At 37.1% G+C, this 24,201-nt stretch overlaps 1 protein-coding gene across 1 annotated transcript in view; it reads right to left on the bottom strand.

Annotated features, from left to right (window-relative positions):
- Window positions 1-24,201, bottom strand: part of NEB (nebulin) — a 207,492-nt gene continuing 183,291 nt past the window's right edge. Inside the window, exons 155-176 of the mRNA XM_063318368.1 lie at window positions 22,957-23,061; window positions 21,329-21,421; window positions 20,026-20,118; window positions 18,024-18,116; window positions 17,479-17,571; window positions 15,948-16,040; window positions 12,765-12,857; window positions 12,218-12,310; window positions 11,710-11,802; window positions 11,155-11,247; window positions 10,600-10,692; window positions 10,050-10,142; window positions 9,524-9,616; window positions 9,017-9,109; window positions 7,272-7,364; window positions 6,873-6,965; window positions 5,325-5,432; window positions 4,738-4,927; window positions 4,127-4,219; window positions 3,787-3,936; window positions 1,268-1,377; window positions 1-742 (exon numbers count right to left, since the gene is read on the bottom strand). Coding sequence (XP_063174438.1) covers window positions 569-742; window positions 1,268-1,377; window positions 3,787-3,936; window positions 4,127-4,219; window positions 4,738-4,927; window positions 5,325-5,432; window positions 6,873-6,965; window positions 7,272-7,364; window positions 9,017-9,109; window positions 9,524-9,616; window positions 10,050-10,142; window positions 10,600-10,692; window positions 11,155-11,247; window positions 11,710-11,802; window positions 12,218-12,310; window positions 12,765-12,857; window positions 15,948-16,040; window positions 17,479-17,571; window positions 18,024-18,116; window positions 20,026-20,118; window positions 21,329-21,421; window positions 22,957-23,061 — 2,325 coding nt within the window. The 3' untranslated portion in view covers window positions 1-568. The remainder of the gene's footprint in view (window positions 743-1,267; window positions 1,378-3,786; window positions 3,937-4,126; window positions 4,220-4,737; window positions 4,928-5,324; window positions 5,433-6,872; window positions 6,966-7,271; window positions 7,365-9,016; window positions 9,110-9,523; window positions 9,617-10,049; window positions 10,143-10,599; window positions 10,693-11,154; window positions 11,248-11,709; window positions 11,803-12,217; window positions 12,311-12,764; window positions 12,858-15,947; window positions 16,041-17,478; window positions 17,572-18,023; window positions 18,117-20,025; window positions 20,119-21,328; window positions 21,422-22,956; window positions 23,062-24,201) is intronic.

The following is a 24,201-nucleotide window of genomic DNA, read 5'->3' as shown; positions in this document are numbered from 1 at the left end:
TAGGTTTGCAGAAACTGAAATTTATTAGTCACTAATTTGAGAGGGAATAATAGCACTGTGACCCAAGAACACACAGATTAAAAATGCATGCATCAGCATTCTCTAAGCAGAGCAGAAGGGAGGCTTTTCCACTTTTGACTGGTTTGAGGTGTTGTATGCTAGAAACAGAAATTGATACATTCAGCTGTGTTTAGACTATCATGGGTGATCACTGCATCTCTTGGGAAGAAAAACCATTTAAACCAATACAATTCAATGTTTCATGAAAATAAACTGAATCATGTGCAAATTCAGCTTGATTAAAAGGGTGATGACATACTGAATTTAAGATAACAAAGCCTCTCTTTTAAATATCCAGTCAATAGTGGTAGATGTTGGTAGGTTGACATTTCCGATTGGTATTCTGACTAGGATGAATAATGTTTCCTGAATGTTTTAGATGCCACACAATTCTTCACATGTATCAAGAGAGGGAAAGTAATAAGGCTCTTTGGAGAGTGTTAAGAATTATACTGAACTGATGTGGCGTAAAGGGCCCTTTTATTGTCCATGTCAATGTGGTCTCCATTTAAACTGCTTCTACGTAGTTGGCTGGAAGCATGCCTGTTTTGCCTGTCCTTTGCACAGTTCCATACATCCATCCTTCATCTATGGCTTGAACGTTGACAATTGCATCACCATCTTTGAAAGAGACTTCATCAGCATCTGCTGCTGTGTAGTCATACATAGCACGGTATGTCTTCTGTTACGGTCATTTTAGAGGGAAAAAATAATACCAAAGGTTACCAGCATATACACAATGTACAGGGACCAATCACTTCAATTCAACACTTCTGTAACAAACAATATTTTGAATATAAAGATCTCTTTCCCAAACACATCAATGATGCTGTTCACACCTCCCAAGTGAATCAAGCTAAAGTTGACCAGCCATTTAGACACATGAGAGGTTTTTTTCTCCACAGAAATGGCAACCTTTTGCACACATGGATGGGGGGTCCACACAGGGAGGCAAGTGTGGAGTAATGATAAAACATGTAATAATACAAGTTTCTTCCCCATTAAGTTTTGCTTTCATGACTTTATATGTAAGTATACAAGAAGCAGAGCTTGCATTGTGATGTCATGAATCAGGTTCCACCATTTTGATGAGATCATGGCTTGTTTTGGACCTCCCTGTACATAGACTCAATTCAGAAACATCCTCTGCCTGCAGAAAACTTATTTTTACAGATACTTTTGATGGATAGTAATAAGTTTTGCTTACCCCTGCAGTAGATGGATGAGAGGGGATGGAAGATACTGTAGTCTGTTGAGTCGCAACAGAAGATGATCTTTGTTGTGGCAGCTCTACAGTTTTGGCATGTTTGTAACCCACTGAAAAGGAAATGAAGTTGAAATATATCAGAAAAGGCAAAAAAGAAAATAGAGGTATGCTTTCAAAATACAGTTAAATGGTGCTTGAACATTGGGTACATTTTTCAAATTTTGATAGTGGTTGAGGTTATACATTACAATAGTGTAGATGTATGTAATGTTAGGAAATCTCTCTTTTTTTTAATTAATTGTCTTCCAGAATATCTGCAGACAGAGATGGTTACTAACTTTTTCTTTTCCTTTTTGGCACACAAGGGTGCTACTACTCTTTCCTGATTGAAGAGAATCACTCTGGTATTATGTAGTTATGATAGTGAATTTAATTAATTCGTTTAGCAGTTCTGATATGTTGCATTTCCAGGAAGGTGCTGTCATGCTATAACCAACCCTTATGCAGGTATCAAAAATAATCTGTGGACGTTGTAGTAGTTAGTGTTGACGCTATGGCAGCCAATATGTTGCATTATTCTTAATCTTCCCACTCTGGTTTATCCATGCTGAATTCCTTTGCACAATAAATTACAAGATTTGCATGACATTCCCCTTAACTGTAATTTGCCAATAGTGGCAAAATTGTAGTTTTCCTTCCAGTTCCACCTTTTCCACCATGTATTTGACACATAAAATAAATCAGAGATTTGGTGGTAACCAATGCTCTAATGGCCTTTTGGTTAAAATGCAGGGAACTTGATTAAATTCTAAATGGACGGCTGATGAGAAGAGTATAAAAATTGAAGCTGAAAGCACAGAGATTCACTTGGGTAGTTGAAAGGCTGATCAAAGGAAAGGGACTCAACCTGTACTGGGTGAGATGATCCTTTTCCTAAAGATGCAGGTCATGATTTGGATATAATCCTAAATCCCATCACCCAATTTTACTGATCATCAGGACTGCGTCTGCATTGCTAAAGCTGAAGGGCCAATGGTCCTCATAGCTGGAGATGTCAGATCTACCTGTAGAGACCCATCCTTTAGTTACATCCCAGTGGGACTACTGTAACACAACTGATGAGAAACTCCAGCTTGTACAAAGTGTACAGCTAGAGTGGTAACTGGGGTCCCATACAGGGACTATGAGATAGCCTTGTTAAAATAGTTTTACTGGCTGCCAGCCTGACCGTGAGCTATTAAACCAATGTTTCTCAACCTTGGCAACTTTAAGATGTGGGGACTTCCCCATGGCTGGCTGGGGAATTCTGGGAGTTGAAGTCCACAAAAAGTCAGGTTGAGAAATCCTGTATTAAACGCTATCTGATTTTTGACAACATTATTGAAAGGCTGAATACTCCCTTAGAAACCTATTTGTATTTTGAAGATGCATAAGAGAGGGACCCTTAGCAGCCCTTCACCACCACAAGAACAATTAGCAGGACCATGGCAGCTATCTGGGGGCCATGCCCAAACTCTGATGCTCCTTGACAAGAGACCGATTTTCACCACCTTATTGTTACCTTATTGCAGGCAGGCCTCCTGCAGCTAAACTGATTTGACTGAGTTGAGTGTTCTGCTTTTTTTAATGAGTTTTTAATAGTGTTTGGAACTAATTTTCTTTAAAAAAAATTCTCTTAATGTTTTTGCATTCAAATTCAACAAAGACAAACAGAATTCTGGCACAGAATTCTTTCAATATTGTTTCTGAAACTGAAGATACTTCAGAACATCTCAAATCATTTTTATGATGCATTTTAAAAAGTCAGCAAATTATCTTAAACTACACCTTATTTTTGTTTGGCTATTTTTTTGGCCAATTATATCAAAATGTAAGCCTCCTTGGTATGAATCTTTCTCTCTCCCTGCCCTGAAATTTCCTTGGGTCACCAAACAAGAAATTTAACGGGGGTTAGACAATATCTACAGTTATTGGTGACTAGAAACCCCTTGTGGACATTTTGTGTAAAAAAAGAAAAAAAATGAGCGTACGATTTATGATTTTGATTATAGATTATAGAAAGAAGAGAATCATTATATGAATTTAGAGAAGTCTTGATGTGACCTTAGAGATCTCCCCCCCTTTGGGGGGGGGAGATGGGTGGTGATAAAAATTTGATAAATAAATAAACAATTGTATAATAATTAATAAATACATACATAAATAATTGTACTTATAACTGCTGTGAAGATTGGAAGTCATTTCTTTATATGGTGATATCTTTCTTGATATCCTTCTCTTTTCTACTTCTACTTGTTTTCTTATTGCACTTTTTAGCTTTTTTTTTTATTTCACTCTCTTTTAGTTTGCATTAGTTCTTACTGTTGATATATATGTGTGTTTGTGTGTGTATATGTATGTGTATGTGTGTATATATACAGTATGTGTGTGTGCATACATGCGCGTGCGTGTGTGTGTGTATATATATATATATTTCCCCCCCCCTTTCAAGAAATTTGATGGGAGTTTACTCTTTTTACCAGTTGTAGTTGTAGGAAAGAAGCCTCCATTGCTGTAATATGACAAGCGCTGATCAGCAGCCTCTGAATGCTCAGATTTTTCATCCCCGCCACTGAGACTGAGAGCACTGGCAGAACGTGAATGCTCTCGGCTGCGTCGCTGGGCTTGAACTGGGAGCCAGAAGAAAGAAATAATAGTGAGGAGAACATGTAGTTTCAAAACAGCATACTTAGCAGGAAAGTCAGATATTTTAAATTCCTAGCAGAATAAAGCTGTCTTTTGAGAGAGTTAAAACCATAAGCCACTATCTTGTAATCCATCCATAATAATACTCCCAATTTCACAGACAGCACAATGTACCTGCAAGCAAGTGTAAGCTTCTTGATTGAATGTTATCTTCTGCTGGGTCATAATCAAAGACTGATCCAGGATTAGTACGCCATACGCGAAGGCCTGCAAAAGACATAAGGTGATAATTGGATGTTGTTTGATGTTATTGCACAGTTTTATTTTGCAGTCCAACAGTCAAAATGTAAGTAAATTAATGGTTGTAGTGTTGACAAGCCACATTTAGAAAACACTTTACTACTCATGCTTAAAATGTGGCTTGATTGAGGAACAAAAAAACAAAGTAGCTTTGCTATTCTGTCTAAACATAATAGACAAAACAATTATGGCTAGACAAGCTAAGATCCTTTCCAAACCTATGAATCTCAAATATACCATTAACTCAATAGACAAGTTCAATATGAGATATTGGACGTGCAAAATGGTGTGTTCATGCTAAGGAGAAATGAATTTTGCAAGATTTGGTTTAGACAAAGCTTAAAGTTTAGGACAAGCATGTTAAAGATAAATCAACTTTTAAAAAAAGTATTTGATAAAAATAATTTTCTGCCATCTATCTTGACTCAATATATTATTGTTTTGTGAGATTTCTTTACAGAAGAACCACACAACATAACATATACCTGTTAAGTTATTCAGTTCTTGATCCTGATCTATTCGTTTTTGCTCCATTTCTACCACTCGTCTCTGAATGCCCCTATAGTTAATGTCACTGAAGTCCTGTGTATTCCTCTTCACACGTTCTGTTATGGGGTCCGTGACTACAGGTGTGAAGCTACCTTTGGTCTTTTCAAAGTCTTCATGGTATTTCACCTGGAATTTTTTAAAAAAATGTAAGTCCATTCCAGATAGTCATATTTGAGACAGCTTTTTTCAACCTGCTAAGGGCTAGAAGTAGTGGAGTGCTACCCCCATAATTCTCAGCCTCTTGTGGCTAGGAGTTATTTCCCAATAATTGATCTTGCAGACTAAATTAGGCATCCATGGCATCCTTACTTGAAAGGTATCAGATTGGGGAAAGCTATCTTAAGGCAGTCTCATATCTGCTCGCCTACTGAAATTATGGAAGTCTATACAATTGTCCAAATCCCACAAAGGGACTTTAGTTTTTGCCTTGGACGTTCCATTTGTAACTGCTGCATCTTAAAATAGGTTACTGTTGATAGTTTCCTCGGGCTATTTCTTGGCTTTCAGACAAAGCAGTACTCACTGTGGAAATGTGCCGCTGGGTCTCCCGCACACGCCGCATTTCAGGGGTATCCAGGACGAAGGGTGCTTTACCTTGCACTTGCTTCCGGAAGCTATCAGAATAGAGGATCTGGCAAAATCAGAGAGTTTGAGTTAATGCACCCCAGCCACTAGTGAATAGATTTTAAAGATATAGATGCTACATTTAGGAGTTGTGAGGAATAAAGAAATGATGAACATGCAAACAGCCTAGGAGCATATCATAAACACATATTCTTTACTAACTCTTGATTATAAAAAGTTATTGGGCATGTAAGGTTATTTTTTAAAATTCTGTTTATATAATCTCTTCACCCATTGCACCTGAAGGATTCTAAGGGGATAACTTTTAAAACAGCAATAGAACAACATAGAAAGCTGGTTTGTATTATCTCAGACTCTCCATCTTTTCTGCATGACTAACAGAAGCTCCTTAGGGTTGCTACCTGGCTCTTTTTGTTACTAATATTACTCAGATCAAATCTGAGACCACCTGCTTATAAACGTGGTCCATCCCCAAATAATATGCCAATTGATGGTGCAATCCTGCAGCCTGTCTTAACCGCAGACACTCAAATCAACCGTATGCCATTCTGAGAAAAGGTGCCAGCTTTAGATTTTGGCTACTCCAAAGGCAATGGTGCTTCTAGAATTATCTGGCAGCCCCCAGAAGCCTTTGGTGCAAGGTCTTTCCATGTAAACCTGAAGCACAAGTGATATGGTCAAGACAGGAGATGGTCTCACTTGCTCCTAGATTGTGAAGAAATGTAAGGGAGGTAAACGCTAAAGCAGATAAAAACCAGCTCCAGGATTGGTGCTCATGAGGCACAAAAGGGGAGACCAGATCGTGAAGCATGGTATCAGTCTTCTGATAATGGTAAAAGCCATAGAAAGGCAGTGTTGGTGCTCGAGGTAGCTGTACCCTCCTCCCCATATTGCTCAAATGCCTTTGTGTCTTGACACAAAAGACACATGTACCTTGACACATACAACTGGATGTGTGTTGGCCTCCTTGTAAAACAGGGCCTTACATTATCAGGTGTAAAATGGCTAAAATAAATTTATTTATTTATATTTATATATATATTTCAAATTTCTATCACCGCCCATCTCTCCCGAAAATCTGGGCGGATAAAATATCTGTAAAGAACTGCTCCGAGCCACCCTGAGGAAATCTTCTCAGAACACACATTTAGATGAATACAGGCTTGCTTTAAAGAAGAATCTAAAGCGCAGAGATCATTTTGATCCATATATCATGAATAATGTAAAGCTATTATACTACATCTTTAAAGAAAGTTAAGCTGTTCATCGAAGACACTGGCTACTTAAAAATCTTTAAGCTGTACTTAACTAGGACTATGGCACAATTAAAAACTCGATCGTATGCTTAGGTAATATGTTAGCTTCTAAATGTCAACATAAAGCTATAGCGTTAATGAAGTTATTAGTCTGGAAATATTTTGAACATGAGTACAGAAAGCAGTATTTTTTAAGCATCGAAAGTATAGATTGGTTGTCCTGAAAATACCGAGCTAATGTTTTCTTGATTGCGTTTGGCTCTCTCCATCTCCGGAGTGATAGAAGTTGGAGTTCCTTTTCCCAAGCTTTCTTTGTACAAAACCTACACAGCATACAAGAAAGTGTTCAGAAAGCAAAGATTAGATGCTTGTTTGTGAACAATTTTGTTAAGTTGGGTTACTATAAAGTAAGAGCGTAGTAAAATCACTGCATGAATAGACACATAACCCAGGAAACAAAGTGGTTAAAAAGTTACAAGGTAAAACAAAAAGAAGAAGAGTAACAAAAATGACATTAAAAGGAGTGTTGTCTTTAAAAAATATAAAATGGATGGGACTGAGATATATTAGATGCAGGACAAGGTTGATCAAATGTGTTATCTTAAGTTACTTCATTTTGCTTTCAATACCAAGCTAATGTTTTCTTGATTGCGTTTGGCTCTTTCCATCTCAGGAGTGACTGGTGTTGGGGTTGCTCGCCCCAAATTTTCTTTGTAGAGAACCTGAAGATTGTAAAAGTATCCAAAAATCACACAATCACAAAAAAAAGCAAAAACAAAAATATAATCCAAATAAAATACTTAGTTTTGCAAAAAAAAAAAAAAAAAAGTGCTTAAAGGCATATTCTCAAAAGAATATAAATAAAAATATAAAAATAGATTATAATAAAAACTTCAGGGTGTCCAGTGTAAAACTGATAAAAATGAAATATAATTTCAGATGTAATTATTTTTTCTCTATTTCACACAAGTTAGGAAGACAAGTATTTTATTGTTCACAGTTACATGGGTTTAGGTTATTTTGAAATCAAATACAAAACTACAATATAACTGCAAGGCAAGGAGGTGCTTGAATCAAACCTCACTTGTTTCTTAGAGGCATCTCTGAAATATATTAAAAATATTCTATGGGAAATCACAAAGAGAAACTGTAGTATATTTTGGCAGAAAGAAGTTAATAAAGGTAGCATTCAAGCAGCAGCATTTAGAAGGAAAAATTAAGTAGGTGAGATAATTAACAAAAACTATTATTTTAAAAAATAAGGATTCTATCCAGTTAGCAAGATCCATTACATTGCGCAATTGCTCTTTTCAATGAAGTCTTTATGGATAAAATAAGGGTCCAATAATTACTTGTTTTATTAATGGAATAGCAAAAAAATAACTTGTGTTTCCTATCAACTACAGGCTCAGTGAAAGCCATGCAACTGGAAATTACCTTGAGGAGATGTTTTTCTCATAGGTGTGACATGTTTAAACATTAAGGGAATGGACTAAAGGCACTTGTTGTATAGTTCTCCATACCAACTCACACAGGTCTTTTCGTTCTCATTCCTGCACATCCTTCTGATCGCATCTGACCATTGCAGACGTTAAGGTTCTGTTTTGGATGTGATATAATTCTCCCTGTAAACCCCACTACAGTATACTAAAAAATTCAGGATCATAAACAAAAAGCCTCCTAAAGAAGGGTACATATGTACACTGAACTCCATCATTATAATTTCTATAAATAAATGCATTGATAGGCTAGGTTATTTCAGAATCATTTTTCCTAAACCTTGCTATCAACAAGGTGTCATTCCCACATACCATTCCATCAGTTCCAGAACAAAACATGGGTTAAATTGTATTTTCTCTGTTGTGAAATTTTACATAATCAGCAGGCGAGGTGCATATAGAAATGATAACCATGTGTTTGTATGACTCTCAGCATTTCATAATCACGAAAATGGGTAGCTTATATTTTAAGGCTGTCAGCTTATTTTTTTATTTTATTTATTTTTCAAATTTCTATCACTGCCCATCTCCCCCAGAAAGAGGAGTTACTGTTCATGAATTATTCTGTCTCTTATAAAGCATTTATTTGCATAGACCTCTTCTCAAGAATAAGTTATTTGGACCAGAAATCAGAAGGTGTAATAATATCTGGATAGAGTCCTATTGTCATTGTTGCTAGATTATAAAAACTCTTCAAGAACCGATGGGTTGAATATTAATATCAGATGTATCTTATGAGTAGAAGGTAAGTGATCAATATATCAGTATTTTACTTCAAGGATAGTTTTAGATACTAACTAAAGGCAAAATTCCAAAGTCTTGTTAGGATGTTATTATATTTTATTGTATTGAAAACACTTTTGCTTTTAAAGTACCGAGCTAATGAACTCTTGATTGCGCTTCGCTCTCTCCATCTCAGGAGTGACAGGTATTGGGGTACCTTTCCCCAAACCCTCTTTGTACAAAACCTACAAGGTAAAAAGGGGTGTCCAGTAATCATATAACAGCAATAACCAAAAAGATATTTTAACAGCTTATAATGTTAATGCCAGGAACACACCAGCTTTCAGGCTGGCTGTTGATTTGTGTCAGCCAGAACAGAGACCTTCAGTCAACAACAAAATAGGAAAACAATCTAGTAGGATAAGAAAGCTGAACAGACAGCAAACACCAATCAAGCACTCTGCTGGAAAGTAAAAGAAAGTAGCAAATCAAGTCCTTCTGGGAATATGTTAAACTTAAGTTGCAGAAAGAGTTCAAAGGTAGATGGTTTATGCCAAGAGGTAGAAATAGGTGCTAGAGTTTGGTTAGGAAGCACACAGCTTTAACACATTTAACATTACTTTAAACCATTCATTCCTTTGCCGCCTCCTTTTAAATACCGAGCTAATGTGTTCTTGATTGCGTTTAATTCTCTCCATCTCTGGAGTGACAGGTGTAGGGGTTCCTTTCCCTATGTCCTCCTTGTACAAAACCTACAGGATACAAAAAGGTATCCGGTAATTACAAAACAGCAATGTTCATAAAAATATGTTAATCGCTTATGGTGTTAATACTTGGATCACACCAGCTTCCAGTGAAGCTAGCTGGCTGTTGATTTCAGTGTCATCTGGAACAGAGAACTTTAATCAACACCCACACAAGAAAATTATGTAGTTGGATAAGAAAGATAGAAAAGCTGAAAGAAAGCTGAAAATGTGTGTTCGCTGAAAAATAAAAGTAATGAATCAAATCTTAGTAGTAGTAGTAGTAGCAGCAGTAGTAGAAGACTTAGGCTGAAGAAAGAATTCCAAGGATAGAAACCTTGTGGTAAGGATAAAACTGGGACTCCAACAGTTAGAAAGCAGGATCATTAACACAACACCTTATTTTTAAAATATTAGGTCAATTTTCTCTTCTTTTGAATACCGAGCTAATGTGTTCTTGATTGCGTCTGACTCTCTCCATCTCAGGAGTGACAGGTGTAGGGGTACCTTTCCCCAGTTCCTCTTTGTATAAAACCTACAGGATACAAAAGAGTATCCAGCAATTATGAAACAGCAGTGATCAGGAAAAAAAAAATTAATATGTAATGTTGTTAATACTTGGATCACACCAGCTTCCAGTGAAGCCAGCTGGCTGTTGATTTCAGTCTCATCTGAAACAGAGAACTTTAATCAACACCCATATGAGAAAAGAAAAATCTGGTAGGATAAGAAAGATAAAAAAGCAGGAAGAAGGAGGAGGAGGAGGAGGGGGGGGAGGAGGGGGAGGAGGGGGGGGTGGGATTCTGTGTTTGCTAAAAAGTTAAAGAAGTGAGCCAAGTCTTAGTAGCTAGAGTACCTAATATGGAGAGAGAATTTCAAACATAATAAGCTTAAAAGAGGTGAAATGGCATTACTGATAGTTAAAAAGTAAGATCATTAACACATCAATTTATTTCAAAGAATTCAGGTCAATATTCTGTTTTTCTGAATACCGAGCTAATGTGTTCTTGATTGCGTTTAACTCTCTCCATCTCTGGAGTGACAGGTGTAGGGGTACCTTTCCCTACATCTTCTTTGTACACAACCTACAGGATACAAAAAAGGTACCCAATAATTACTAAACAGCAATGTTCATTAAAAATATTAATAGCTTATGGTGTTAATACTTAGATCACACCAGCTTCCAGTGAAGCTAGCTGGCTGTTGATTTCACTGTCATCTGGAACAGAGACCTGTAATCAACACCCGCATGAGATGGGTTTATTATTATATTATATAATAAATACATAAATGTATAAGCAAAATAATCCAGGAGGATAAGAAAGGTGGAAAAGTTTTAAAAATGTGAAATTTCTCTGTGTTTTGAAAATTAAAAGTAGTGAGCCAAGTCTTAGTAGCAATAGTACACGTAGGTTGAAGAAAAAATTCCAAGGATAGGAGGCTCGTTGTAAGGGGTAAATTGGCACTACTGATAGTTAGGAAGCAAGATCATTAATGCATCAACTTATTTCAAAGAATTCAGGTCAATTTTCTCTTCTTTTGAATACCGAGCTAATGTGTTCTTGATTGCGTTTAATTCTCTCCATCTCTGGAGTGACAGGTGTAGGGGTTCCTTTCCCTATGTCCTCCTTGTACAAAACCTACAGGATACAAAAAGGTATCCGGTAATTACAAAACAGCAATGTTCATAAAAATATGTTAATCGCTTATGGTGTTAATACTTGGATCACACCAGCTTCCAGTGAAGCTAGCTGGCTGTTGATTTCACTGTCATCTGGAACAGAGACCTGTAATCAACACCCACATGAGACAGGTTTATTATTATATTATATAATAAATACATAAATGTATAAGCAAAATAATCCAGGAGGATAAGAAAGGTGGAAAAGTTTTAAAAATGTGAAATTTCTCTGTGTTTTGAAAATTAAAAGTAGTGAGCCAAGTCTTAGTAGCAATAGTACACGTAGGTTGAAGAAAAAATTCCAAGGATAGGAGGCTCGTTGTAAGGGGTAAATTGGCACTACTGATAGTTAGGAAGCAAGATCATTAATGCATCAACTTATTTCAAAGAATTCAGGTCAATTTTCTCTTCTTTTGAATACCGAGCTAATGTGTTCTTGATTGCGTTTAATTCTCTCCATCTCTGGAGTGACAGGTGTAGGGGTTCCTTTCCCTATGTCCTCCTTGTACAAAACCTACAGGATACAAAAAGGTATCCAGTAATTACAAAACAGCAATGTTCATAAAAATATGTTAATCGCTTATGGTGTTAATACTTGGATCACACCAGCTTCCAGTGAAGCTAGCTGGCTGTTGATTTCAGTGTCATCTGGAACAGAGAACTTTAATCAACACCCACACAAGAAAATTATGTAGTTGGATAAGAAAGATAGAAAAGCTGAAAGAGGGACGGAAGGAGATTCTGTGTTTGCTGAAAATTAAAAATGGCGAGTCAACTTTTAGTAGTACATCTAGGTTGAAGAAAGAATTCCAAGGAAAGGAGGCTTTTTCGGAGAGGTGAATTGGCACTCCTGAGTGTTAGAAAGGGAGGTCATTAACACATCAATTTATTTCAAAGGATTCAGATCAATTTTATCTTCTTTCGAATACCGAGCTAATGTGTTCTTGATTGCGTTTGACTCTCTCCATCTCTGGAGTGACAGAAGTTGGGGTTGCTTTCCCTACATTTTCTTTGTACAACACCTGTGGGATAGAAGAGCAGCCAAATAAGCTAGGAAAAAGTAAAATGGGGAGATTTTGTTATTGATGCTCTAAACAGAAGTTGATTTGGATGTGATCATTTTGCTAGATGGTGGCATCATAAGAACTTTTCTTTTCAAGAAACAAGCACTAGTGTTCTTTAAATATAGTGTCATCCTCTGAAGGAGCATTTGTGTATCTTTGTATAATATTCACATAAGATCAAACATGCCTGTGATAGGAAAATGGAGTGTTATATTTTGGCAATAATTTGAAGGTAAGGCATTGAATATCAGGAATGGATAAAAAGTCTCCAACATTATGCCATCCTAAATTGAACATCAAAGGTAAAAGTTTCATAGAAGGCACAGTAAGGTCATTGGCAAGATGGAACTGTGATTGGAAGAAAGCTACTTAAGAATGAAGTAGAATTAAAGTGCCATTTTCCTAGAAGTACCGAGCTAATGATTTCTTGGCTGTGTTTGACTCTCTCCATCTCAGGAGTGACAGGAGTTGGGGTGCCTGTCCCTAGGTTTTCTTTGTATAGGACCTGCATGATAAAAGAAGGTGGGACAAAAGAAAAATAAGAATGAAAAACAGCAGTCAGTTGAAATATGCCAGTGGTGTTGGTCTTCAATCTCCTGAGGATGAGTCTTATGCTTTCAAAGTTATGAGGACTTTTCCAAGTCCTATTTCCACAATATTCTTTCTGTGGTTTCTTGCTTTTTCTATCCTGTTAACAAATCACAACATGTAATGCACAAAGTTGTGTATGCTCCAGCATACACTAGGAATGTTTAAGTCTTTCAAGGGAGATGCAGGAATGTGGTTTATGTTTTGATTATGTTCAATAGCATTTTAAGATACCTACTGGGTGGATCATGGCCACAGAACTAATGAACCCATTAAAAATTATGAATGAATGAATATTAAATATTAAAATATTAAATATTTAAATGGATTTTATGTGGGATATTTGTACGGCTGCTTCAAAATATCCTTATCCCTTTAGGTTTTTTCTATACTTTTATTTTTAACTGTACATGGTACATTACAGCATATTTTATAGTTGGGAAAAACTTACTCATCATCCTGTATTTTTTGAAGCTCTACACTGTGGTGTGTTCAGGGAGGTCAAAACACACAAGGTGGCAATCATGGTGGCATGATCCAAGCCCTGTCCCTTTTGTATGTGCATCAATGCTGCACTCATGTATAAAGGGTAAAGAGGTGAGGCTTCAATCATGATGCTGCAGCCACTATCTTGCCTGTTTTGGTACCCCCCCACCCCCCCACCCCCAGATGCACTGGCTCTAGGATAGAAAAGATTGGTCCAAGAAGTTGGAAACAAGTTAAGATCTTGGACATTAGCATGCAATCTTGTAAAATGGCCTAATAATCCTCCCAAGTGCCCAAAATCTCATGAGATTTCAGTAATATTACTCAAGATCTCAGAAGATTTTTCTATGAGGTCTTTCAGATTTGAATATTTTAAAAAATAATTTGGTTGGGGGAGGGCTGCAGTTGCTGTTTTAGAGAGCAAGGAATGCTACATTGCAGAACTGAGGTATAAAGATTAGTCATCCAATATTTTGGACACTTGTAACTATATGCCATGTTGGTTAAATTAAGGTTTCTCTTTGCTATGCTAAAATAATACAGTAGTCAGCAACAGATCTGAGCAAAGAAACCACTGCAAAAGATATCATAATGTTATTTTTTTTAGGCAGAAATAGGACGTATGGTGAACTTAAAGTCATGGAAGTGAGACCCTGCTACAAACGTTTGTAAAAACGATTCCAGTATTTTATTCTAAGCCATATTGGTTGCATTTTTTTTTTCATTTCTAAACTTCATCTGAGAGAGTACTATAATCCTGTTCCATCCAATTGGAGATTTAGACCATATTGTTTTTACAATTTAAGTTAAACTAAATCAATGATTTTAAAAAGATTCAAAGGAGTTAAAAAAAAGAGACACATTTGGGATTGTAAGAAATGGTTAACAGTATTCCAGGGACAGTAAAACGGTTAACAATATTCCAGACTATTAGAATACAAAATGATGAACAAAAATAAACTCATTGGAAAATTAACTATATTGATAGATTGGATATTACTTCTACCAGTGAATTATATGTAGCATCTAACCAGGATTCAAATGCTCATTTGAATGGGGTCAAAAGGGAACTTTGTGTTATAAAGCTGAAGATTTACTGAACATCTTTGTGCTGAAACTAGGATTTGGACAGATACAGCATAATTTGCTCCATGCTTCTTTAAGAATAGTGATATTCCTTAAAACCTGGCAGCCACTCTCACAAGATCATAGAGGGCTTACACTGGGACTTCGCCTTGTATTGACTTTGTCATTTCTCTTTTCTGTTCTTTACTTGGTGGTATAGCATTGTAGACAAAGAGTAAGAGTAGTATTATATTTGGGCTCCCATTTAGTCAGAAGACTAGCTATATCACAAACATTCAAATTGCCATTTAAGAATTACGTTACGTGAAACAAATAGTATACAATGTGGGAAATCGTTTCTCCTATAAGAGGGATATCAACAAGCCTCCTTTTTTGTTGTTGGATATTTTAGATGTCTCATTCTCTTTTTCCTTTCTCTTTTTCCTCTGTCCAGCTGGCAATGCCTCTCTTTTCTCTTATTCACACCTCTCTCAGGACCGTTCTTTGTCAGTGCTTTCCTCATACGGAAGTAGCCAGTTAATCTTTTACTGGCATTCTAAAAGATCAAAATGCCTCTTGAAGCACAACTTGTGACTCTTGCTTCTGAAGGCACAGCAGAGGGTCCTCTCTGTCTGGTTCCCCTAGTCTTGTGAGCCTGCAGCTTGTTGAACAAATGTGTTTACACTGAGTAAGTGAGAGGGGCCTGTTTTGCATCTACAGACCTCCCACTCCTTTGTTCAAGCCCTATTTGCCCAAAGTTTTAAACACCTTTGTTCTGATAGATCAGTGTTTCTCAACCTTGGCAACTTTAAGATGTGTGGAATTAAGAGGCTGGCTGGGGAATTCTGGAAGTTGAAGTCCACACATCTTACAGTTGCCATTGCTGAGAAACACCATGAGAGATTACAACATCCCATCACAATCTAGACTGTATAAACACTTCGTTTTGCAGTATAGGGATAAAGTCCCCTGTACATAGGAGTTTATGCACAGATTTGAACTACAGTATTAATTAATGCAATATCATACAATGAAAGAAACTTTAAATTGGATCCAAAGTTCCATTGTAAACCCCATTTATTATAAGAAGATACAGTAGACTTAAGCATAAGATTTGTTTTTTCAGTGAAATCCAACAAAACTAATTTTATTTAATTTTGGCTGGATTGTAGCTTAAGTCTACAGAGCCAAAATTTTGTTGTGAGCTATTTTGATCTACTTCCCACACTTTTCACAGTGACTATCAATATGAGTTGGGAATGCATGTATCATCATTCAAGAAATAAAAAGCAAAAGCAAGTAAACAAAAAAAGTCAGTAATGATTCAATTACTAAAATAAAGAGTTTATTTAAAAAACTGGGTATTTATGTTACTCAGAATGAGTAACATAAAGTTTTGTGATGGTTAATTCCATTTTAATGAAGTTAAAGGGCATTTTTAACTAAAAAAAAATACCGAGCTAAAGATTTCTTGATTGCGTCTGACTCTCTCCAACTCTGGAGTAATAGTTGTTGGAGTTCCAGACCCTAAATTCTCTTTGTATATCACCTGTATAAGAAGAAATTGTATGCATATATATATATATATATATATATATATACATACATACATACATACATACATATATTTAAAAAATCAACATAGAAATGCAATTCAGTGCAGTTTTCCTTATGAAATAGGTTTTTCTTATGAAGTCTACAGAACTTTTAAAAATCCTCTTAAAAATATACTCTCTCTTGACCTTAAAAGTGTTCCTACTACTAAATTGGATATGACAAGCCACCCAAGAGTATAGCTCAATTACATTCAAATAATTTGATGTGATTATAATTTTAGGAATACTTTAAACCATCTGTAGTTTCTTTACATTCTTCCTTATGAAGAACACAAGGAGAAGAGAACAACAATCAGAATTCCGTTTGGGCTGATGGCTGTGTCTTCTCAGCCTGATGTGTTCTTTGAATACAAGTACCTCTTCTTGGTCTCTAGTCATATGACAATTCATAGGCAATAACCCCCATCCCAAACACACACACACACACACACACACACACACACACACACACACACACACACACACACTTCTATTTGCCTACATCCTTGATAGCTTAAATATATTTGGAACGAGATTTTCTTGCTTGCCAAGTTCAAGGATCAACACGTATTTATGAACAGGGAACAAAAAGATAGCCTTCTTAGAATGTATAGCCTCGTCTTGTTTCTTCAGCTTCATGTTCTCTGGTCAAATAAATGAAAGCTGGCTTAGATGGAGTAGTCGTGACTACAAGAGTGACAGCCATGCTGTTCCTTCTCTGGAGTGAGCCAGGATTGAAAGAGTAAGAAATGATTTGGAAATGAGAGGATCGATAAATAACTGTTGGAATCTACTGGAATAATTATCCCAATTTAATTGCAATAAGGGGTTATTGGCATATACTGACTTTGAATATATGCATGTATGTGTGGACTTTTGTACCAGAGTTTGGAACTTGGAAGGCTATAGTTCCGTTCTAGTTTTCCCGTCCAGAATCACAAGCTGCTTCAAAGCATCATTAATTTTTTTTTAAGATTAGCAATAAAAGAATATTAAGAAACATATTTTATAATGGTTGTGGGGCTTATTGGGTTAGGATCAAAGTGTTATTCTAATTTTGCATTGCACCAACACATGGATGCCAAAGGCTATTAGAAAGATTTCCTGTTATAAGGACAAAGGGAAGGCACTCTGAATATCTTTTCTTTAAGGCAAATCATATTATTTGGGGAAAGAAAGGAAGATAGGAAGGGAATTTGGGAAGGGAAAAAAAAGTTAAAAATCACTGCAGAACAAAAGTAGTTAGTGCTTTAATTGTCCATGTCTCATGATATGATTAAAATGAAGAGGAAGAGATATTCAAAATCGTATGGAAGGTTTAAAATTAAAAGGAAAGTTAGCATAAGACCGTGACAGTTAAAATTATGCATTGACAGATATTTTGTGCTATACCGAGCTAATGTTCTCCTGATTACGCTTGACCCGCTCCATTTCTGGGGTAACAGGAGTTGCCATTCCTGTGCCCACATGTTCTTTGTAAGACACCTGTGAGGGTACAATAAAGTATCCACAAAAGACCCCAGCAAAGAAGTAAAATAACCAGCGTTGAATTTCAACTAGTAGTAGGTACAGGGCATGGTTAACAGTGCATGGTTAAATCCCATGCTTGGACTAGTACCACAAAGTGAGAAGAAGATAAAAGTAATAGAATATTATTCATTAAATATGTAAATGAAAAGAAAATCAGACATAGCAAGTTAAGGAAAGCATATGAAAGGGGAACACAATGTTAATTTTATGGGAGCAAAGTATATTTTGTCTTATTTTTAAAAAATGTATTTTATGGTGCATAATGTTTTAAATTAAGTTAAAAGTTAGGAAGGAAGATGAGTCACAAAAATCGGATGTAGTAAGAAAATAGAATACGGTAGTTAGAAGTTATTCTTGTTTAAAAAATTATGAGTTGTTAAAGTAGTTTTGATTTTATTGAGAAATACCGAGCTAACGTGTTCTTGATTGCGTCTGACTCTCTCTATTTCTGGAGTAATTGGTACTGCAGTTCCTTGCCCTGCATTCTCTTTGTACATAACCTGTGGAATACAAACACCCACCAAGATGAGAAATCGGATAACTGCTAGGAAAACCCTAAGGAGCAACGCAAATATTGATTAACATGCTTATTTTGTATATAAATGTACACATAGATACATACATACATATACACCCCCCCAAAACACACACATCCCCACACACATCCAGTTGCACTGTTAGGAATGTTTCCACTTTATTTTGAAAGCGCTGCATGTTGTGTCATAAAGGAATGCTATAAATGGAAATACTGTAATTTTTAGTAGTGATAGTCCTCGTTTAGTGACTGTCTCGTTTAGCAACCATTTGCAGTTACAACAGTGATGAAGACATAACCTTGTGACCAGTCCTTGCATTTATGACCTTTGCATGTCTGTAAAGCAAAGGAAAGCTGAAGTAAAATGGTAAAATCGTGATGTTTTACTTAGTGACCATTTTGCCTAACAACCCAGTTGCTGGTCCCAATTGTGGTTGCTAAATGAGGACTACCCATATTCCACTGAACATTCTGTTTTATTAAAATTCTTCCGTAGGTCTCCAGGTGAGGAGAAGGGTTCACAAAATCTTGGAACTGTAAGGTTCCCTTTTATTCTTTTTTTTATTATTATTGATTTGGAAAGCTCATGTCTTGAAAGTTCTTTTAGGGTCAGACGTGAACTAATTGAATTACCTATAAGAATTCTGTTTCAGTTTTATACAGTTCTCTACATCTTGGCCTTTAACATAATATCAGGCCAGGTCTAAAATCAAAAGAAGTAGGTTTGAGATTTAAACACTGCACAATATCAAACTGGTCTCACACATTTTTATTTCTTTAAAAAATGGGGAAAAAAAGATCACCAAGTCCTTGCATTAAAAAAACATTAAAAAGTCCTGCATTTCACTTCTTTAAAAAGATGCTTATTTCCTCACACAGAAAAATAGTTAGAATTAAGTATTCTGTCAGTAGAAAAAATCTGTAAACTAATAAGGTAAACCTGAAGTTAGAAAATGAAATATGTAGCACACATGTCTAATGGAAACAGATTTTGCAAAAATGCATTTTAAACTTAATTAGCTGGTGAAAAGCTCAGTCAAAGGGGCGGGGCGGGGAGGTCAAAAAAACCAAGATGCTGGCTGTGACCATACAACTGGAATCCACTGGAGTTGGGTGGCTACAATAAATTTAAAATAATAATAACAACAACTGAAGTGTGCACCATGCGTGCAACTGTAAAAAGAAACAAGGCTTCTATCAGTCACAATGGTTATCTTGACTTTTCTGACCGCCCCCTTGCAAAGGGGGCAGTATGGAAGACAAGAAAGGAGAAGACAATACCTATTGATGCAGCTTTATGGTTTCTTCATAGATGCTACATTGCTAGTTAACTTAACAGCCCTAACTGGTCAGCCATAACTGGCTTGTTTTCCAGACAAATCTGTGGCACAATAATGTACTGTTTTTTAAACTGCAACCAATATTTCTAACAAGCACCCCAATGGTTTATAGTACCTAGTGTGTGGCCAGTTAAGATTTGATTGATGGATGGATGGATTAATTGATTATGTGCCATCCAGTTATTTTCAGCTCCTAGAGACCACATAGATAGATAGATTTTCTCCATCAAATTTGATTTGATATTATATTTTTAATTCCATCCCATCCGATCCCATCCCCATTTGGACTTATCTACTTGAGAAAAGTCTTTTGGTTCATCCTCATGTACTCAACATTAAATACGTATATATTCTCCTCTCAAGTTGTGCATACAATAGTTATCAAAGCAAATGGAACTTTAAAATGTCCTTTAAGGCTACAGGAGATGATGTTAGTACATGTTAGCAAGAGGAATAAACAACAGCTTAGTATGGTGAAGCACATCATTACTAAACAGCTCGTTATCAAAAGAGAAAGAAAATTTCAGCCACTACCGTGCTGATGTGCTTTTGCGTTTCCTTGACACGTTTTACTTCAGGAAGGTCAGGAATGGGAGTTCCTTTTCCAACGTGTTCCTTGTACTTAATCTACAACGTTGCATTGAGAAGAAAGAGGACAAGACCAAACAATGGTGTCACGTGCATGAGACATATCTCATCTCATTTACAGTAAGAGAGCAGAGAAAACAATTGTCACTGAAGGTTTATATATTTGTGGGACCTTAAATCTTAACATGCACCCTCTTGGAAAATCCCTCATCAAGGAAGCTTCAGAAGAAAGTTAGGAAACAATGCTCAAGTAAATATAGATAATTAAATAGAAGTCCTTTTCCTGTGTTGAAGAAATTTTTACACTAGAAGTAGCTTGATTTAGCCATAACTATGAAATGATTTTATTTTTAAAAATGTAAAACAACTTTTTTCCCAACTGGATGTGACCCAGATAGTTTCAACTAAGCTAGTTACAAAATTATATGAACTGCATGGTACCAGGCTGGGAAAGAGTGCCATAGTATAAACCATCTGCCTCATAGCTAGGGAACTCATGGTCACCCAGATGATGTTGAAATAAGGCTCCTAGGAATCTTGATCTTGGGCCATGCCGGCTAAGGCTGCTGGTAGCTATAGTACAACATCTGGAAGGCCACAAGTTTCTCATTTTGGTCTTGCAGAATGTGCACTGATAAAACATAGATTATTCACCACAAAAGTTCTCCTTCATCACAGCTGCCCTGACCTTAAGGTTACATTTGTTGACAATGGAAGTGGATCTGTGGAATGTATGTTCATTCCAGTGTGCTGGGGTATAAGCATTTCTTCTGTTTGTGGTGAATGCTGGTATTCCTCAGGTTGTCATCCAGTTCTGGAGTGTCTAAATGCATCAGTTTGAATCCTAGTACTTCCTTCACTGAAACCTAGGACATAAGCCATTACTCCGTGTAACTGTATGCACAAAGGAGTCTTTGCAATGGAAACAAGGAATCCCTTCTGAAAGAGGCTGCTGTCTTAAAATGGTGATGGAGACTCTACAGACATGGAATGCTGCACATGCAATGGAGCCACTGGATTAAGGTGAAAATTATGGATCAGATCCAGTTTTTGCCAAAGTTAATCTCATTGATTTTACTGAGTCTATTCTAAGTATAGTTAACTGTTGACTCTATACCTATTAATCCCTTTCAGTTGTATTTTAATTCTGTTCAGTACAAAGGCAAATATTAGCAAAGATGGCATTCAATTTTGTAAGTTAAAATAGCACAGCTAAGACTATTTTTAAAAAATCAATTTGATTTTGTACCGTGCTTATGGCATCTGTGGTTCTTCTAATTCTCTGTGTCTCTGGTGTCTTTTCGATTGCTGTTCCTGTTCCAATGATATCTTTATATAAAACCTAAAGCAAAACAACAAGATTGAACACAGAAAGACATATTGTCACTTCTACAGAAGGACTACAAAACATCAGAAGATCTGTTTCATCACTTGACAATAGAAAGCAATCAGGACCCAATCTTGCCTCTGGGTCATGTATACTGCCTTTGGCGGTGTTCCTATGGACAAAGCACTTAATAGTTCTAACTTCAAGCAATATAAAAAGGAAAGAAATCAGATCAGCAGAAAGAAGCAATATTTGCCATAAGGATATATCTCTTTGACCAGGTAAAAGTATTAGGCAGATTTTGTGGCCCAAATACAAAGATACTCATTTGCAAACACATGAGCAAATATAGATTCTACTGTATAATTCACAGTGTGTTGTATTACTTCAAATGAAGCTCTGGAGGTTTTTCTGATTTTTAGTAGTAACTTTTGAAAAATTACTTATTTATTATCTACATTTCTAAGGCCGACGTAGTCAAGGACCTCATAGGACCTCCAAACTTCGAACTTCAGGTGTGGAAAATAAATCACAGTGTTTTTAACATAGAGCTACCTCTATTGGTCAAACACCTATTAGTAACTCTGGCCAATAAAATGACAATATTTAGTACCGTTTGGAGTCATTTAGGGGTTTTAGACATTAGAATAAACTAAAAATATTTATTCAGGGCATTCCTGGATTAGCTACTAAAAGAAAACACACAAAGCTTACAAGTTCAGAGCCCATAAAGATCAAGATACAGGGAGCTATGTCAAAATACTATTGTCAGATATGCTGTACCCACGTCACTGCATTATTAAAAAATTGTTAAAAGAAATAGAGTATAAGGCAGCGGTTGGAAACATGTGGCCCTCCTGACTTCACTCTATTACAAAACTCAGCATCCATCACCATTGAGGCTGCTGGGAGTTCTAGTTCAGCAACAAGGATAGTAATTACCTCTGAAAGGTGACTGGTTTCCCATTCCTGATGTAGTGGGCAACTACATCTCCCTTTAATGAGAATAACACTAACCCTTCCTCCCCACCCCACCACTTTGTTTCATAAACATTGAAGGTCAAACCAGACATTATTCTAAACACGGATGTAACAGTTACATCTTCTTTTTACTCTGGATTGGAATTCTAGTGTGGGAAGTTGGTGGTTTCAACCCTCTGCCCCTGATTTACATTGCTAAAAACCGATATGTTTATGTCATCAGATTTTTATGTCATATCACACTGGAGACAATGAGTGGGTTAAAGTCCCTTATCACTAATTCACAGCTAGGTTCCGGATCCAAATGTGGGCCCTTTGAATTTGCTTCGGAAGGAAGGAAGGAAGGAAGGAAGGAAGGAAGGAAGGAAGGAAGGAAGGAAGGAAGGAAGGAAGGAAGGAAGGAAGGAAGGAAGATGCAGCTACAAGCAATCTTTCAGTTACCCATAGCTGGATCCTTAGTTATGTGTATTACACAAGAGGCTTTATTGTATCAATGAAAAAATTGAAATATGTTAACTAAATAAGACATTAAAAAGGGGACAATAATTTGCTGAATAATATAAAGTTACCGAGCTGAAATTCTTCTGGTTTTCTTTAACTCGTAATATTTCTGGTGTTTCATTTACAACGGTGACCTTTCCTTTACTGTCCTGTAGATCATGTTGATACTGAAGCTGTTAAGAAAATACACATTTTTCAGTGCATCAGTCTAAAAACAGATTTCTGCTTGGCCCAGTTACCAGTACAGGCAACTCATTGCTCCATTCCTTGCAAGAACAGGAATTCTTGTCTTCCTCCCACTCCCAGCCCACTGCAAATGCCCCCTGCACCTCCGTTTCTCAGCTTTGATTCAAAACTGCTGCCTTCCATCCTGATCCTTCTGAAGTCCTTGAGAGCAGACGGTTTCCAGAGCTTCATTCCACCCCAGGAGCAGCCCAGCTCTGATTGGCTGCAGGGCCTGGCATGCCCCTGCCCTCCCGCGGCTGGTCTCTGTCTTGGGCAGCCATTTTGTCCCGGCTGCTAGGTTTTCTGCTGGCCAGCAGTTGCTTTTCTTTAAATAATCTTGTGGTTGATCCAGCAATGGCCCCTGATGTCAGCGGACTCTCCACAACCCTAGAAGCCATCCACCTCTCACATGTCCCTGTGGGCACCTTCTCACTTTCTGCCCAGGCTGGGTGAAGCATCCTTCCCTTGCTTTCCCACCCCCTGCTCACAGTCCTGCAAAGCTTCCCTTCCCTTCTTTCCCCTTTTTAAAGAGATATCTTTAAGTTGCTAGGTAGAAACATTCCTATGTTGTTTCAATAAAGCTGACCTATCAGTCCTTCCTCACTACAAAGTTTCTCTGGAGCTAGAGAGGAGGTAGGAGCGAAAGAGCAACTTTTTCCCTATTGCTTTGATTGTAGCATCGGGGCTACAGAAAGAAAAGAAGGAGTTCTGTGTTAAAGGAGATAATGGCGGAGGGGGGGATGTGAAGGCATCCCTGTGAGTAGACCTCTGGGAAAGCCAAGGAAAGGCACGGGGACTAGTGAGAAGGGATTAATTCCTCAAAGGAAAGAGCAGGCACTGGTAAGGTGGTCCACATGAGGGCCATCCAGTGAGCCTTGCCTTCCTTGTGCAGGTAAGAAGGACAAAAACAGGGGGAAGGCCAATCAGGCCATAGTCTAGACTGAGCACAAGCCCAGCCCCATTGCCAACCCTCCACAACCTGGACCAGAATTTCTGAAGCTGGCTTACGAAACAGCTGGGAACAGCCTGGGAGACAAGCAGCTTAGGCTGCTTTGCAGAATTGCCCCAGGAAGAATTCAGTCTTTTTG

The sequence above is a fragment of the Candoia aspera genome, chromosome 1 (assembly GCF_035149785.1).
Source record: "Candoia aspera isolate rCanAsp1 chromosome 1, rCanAsp1.hap2, whole genome shotgun sequence".
Taxonomy (NCBI): Eukaryota; Metazoa; Chordata; class Lepidosauria; order Squamata; family Boidae; genus Candoia; species Candoia aspera.
The sequence above is the reverse complement of the archived record's forward strand: the minus strand, read 5'-3'. Positions and strand labels throughout refer to the sequence as shown.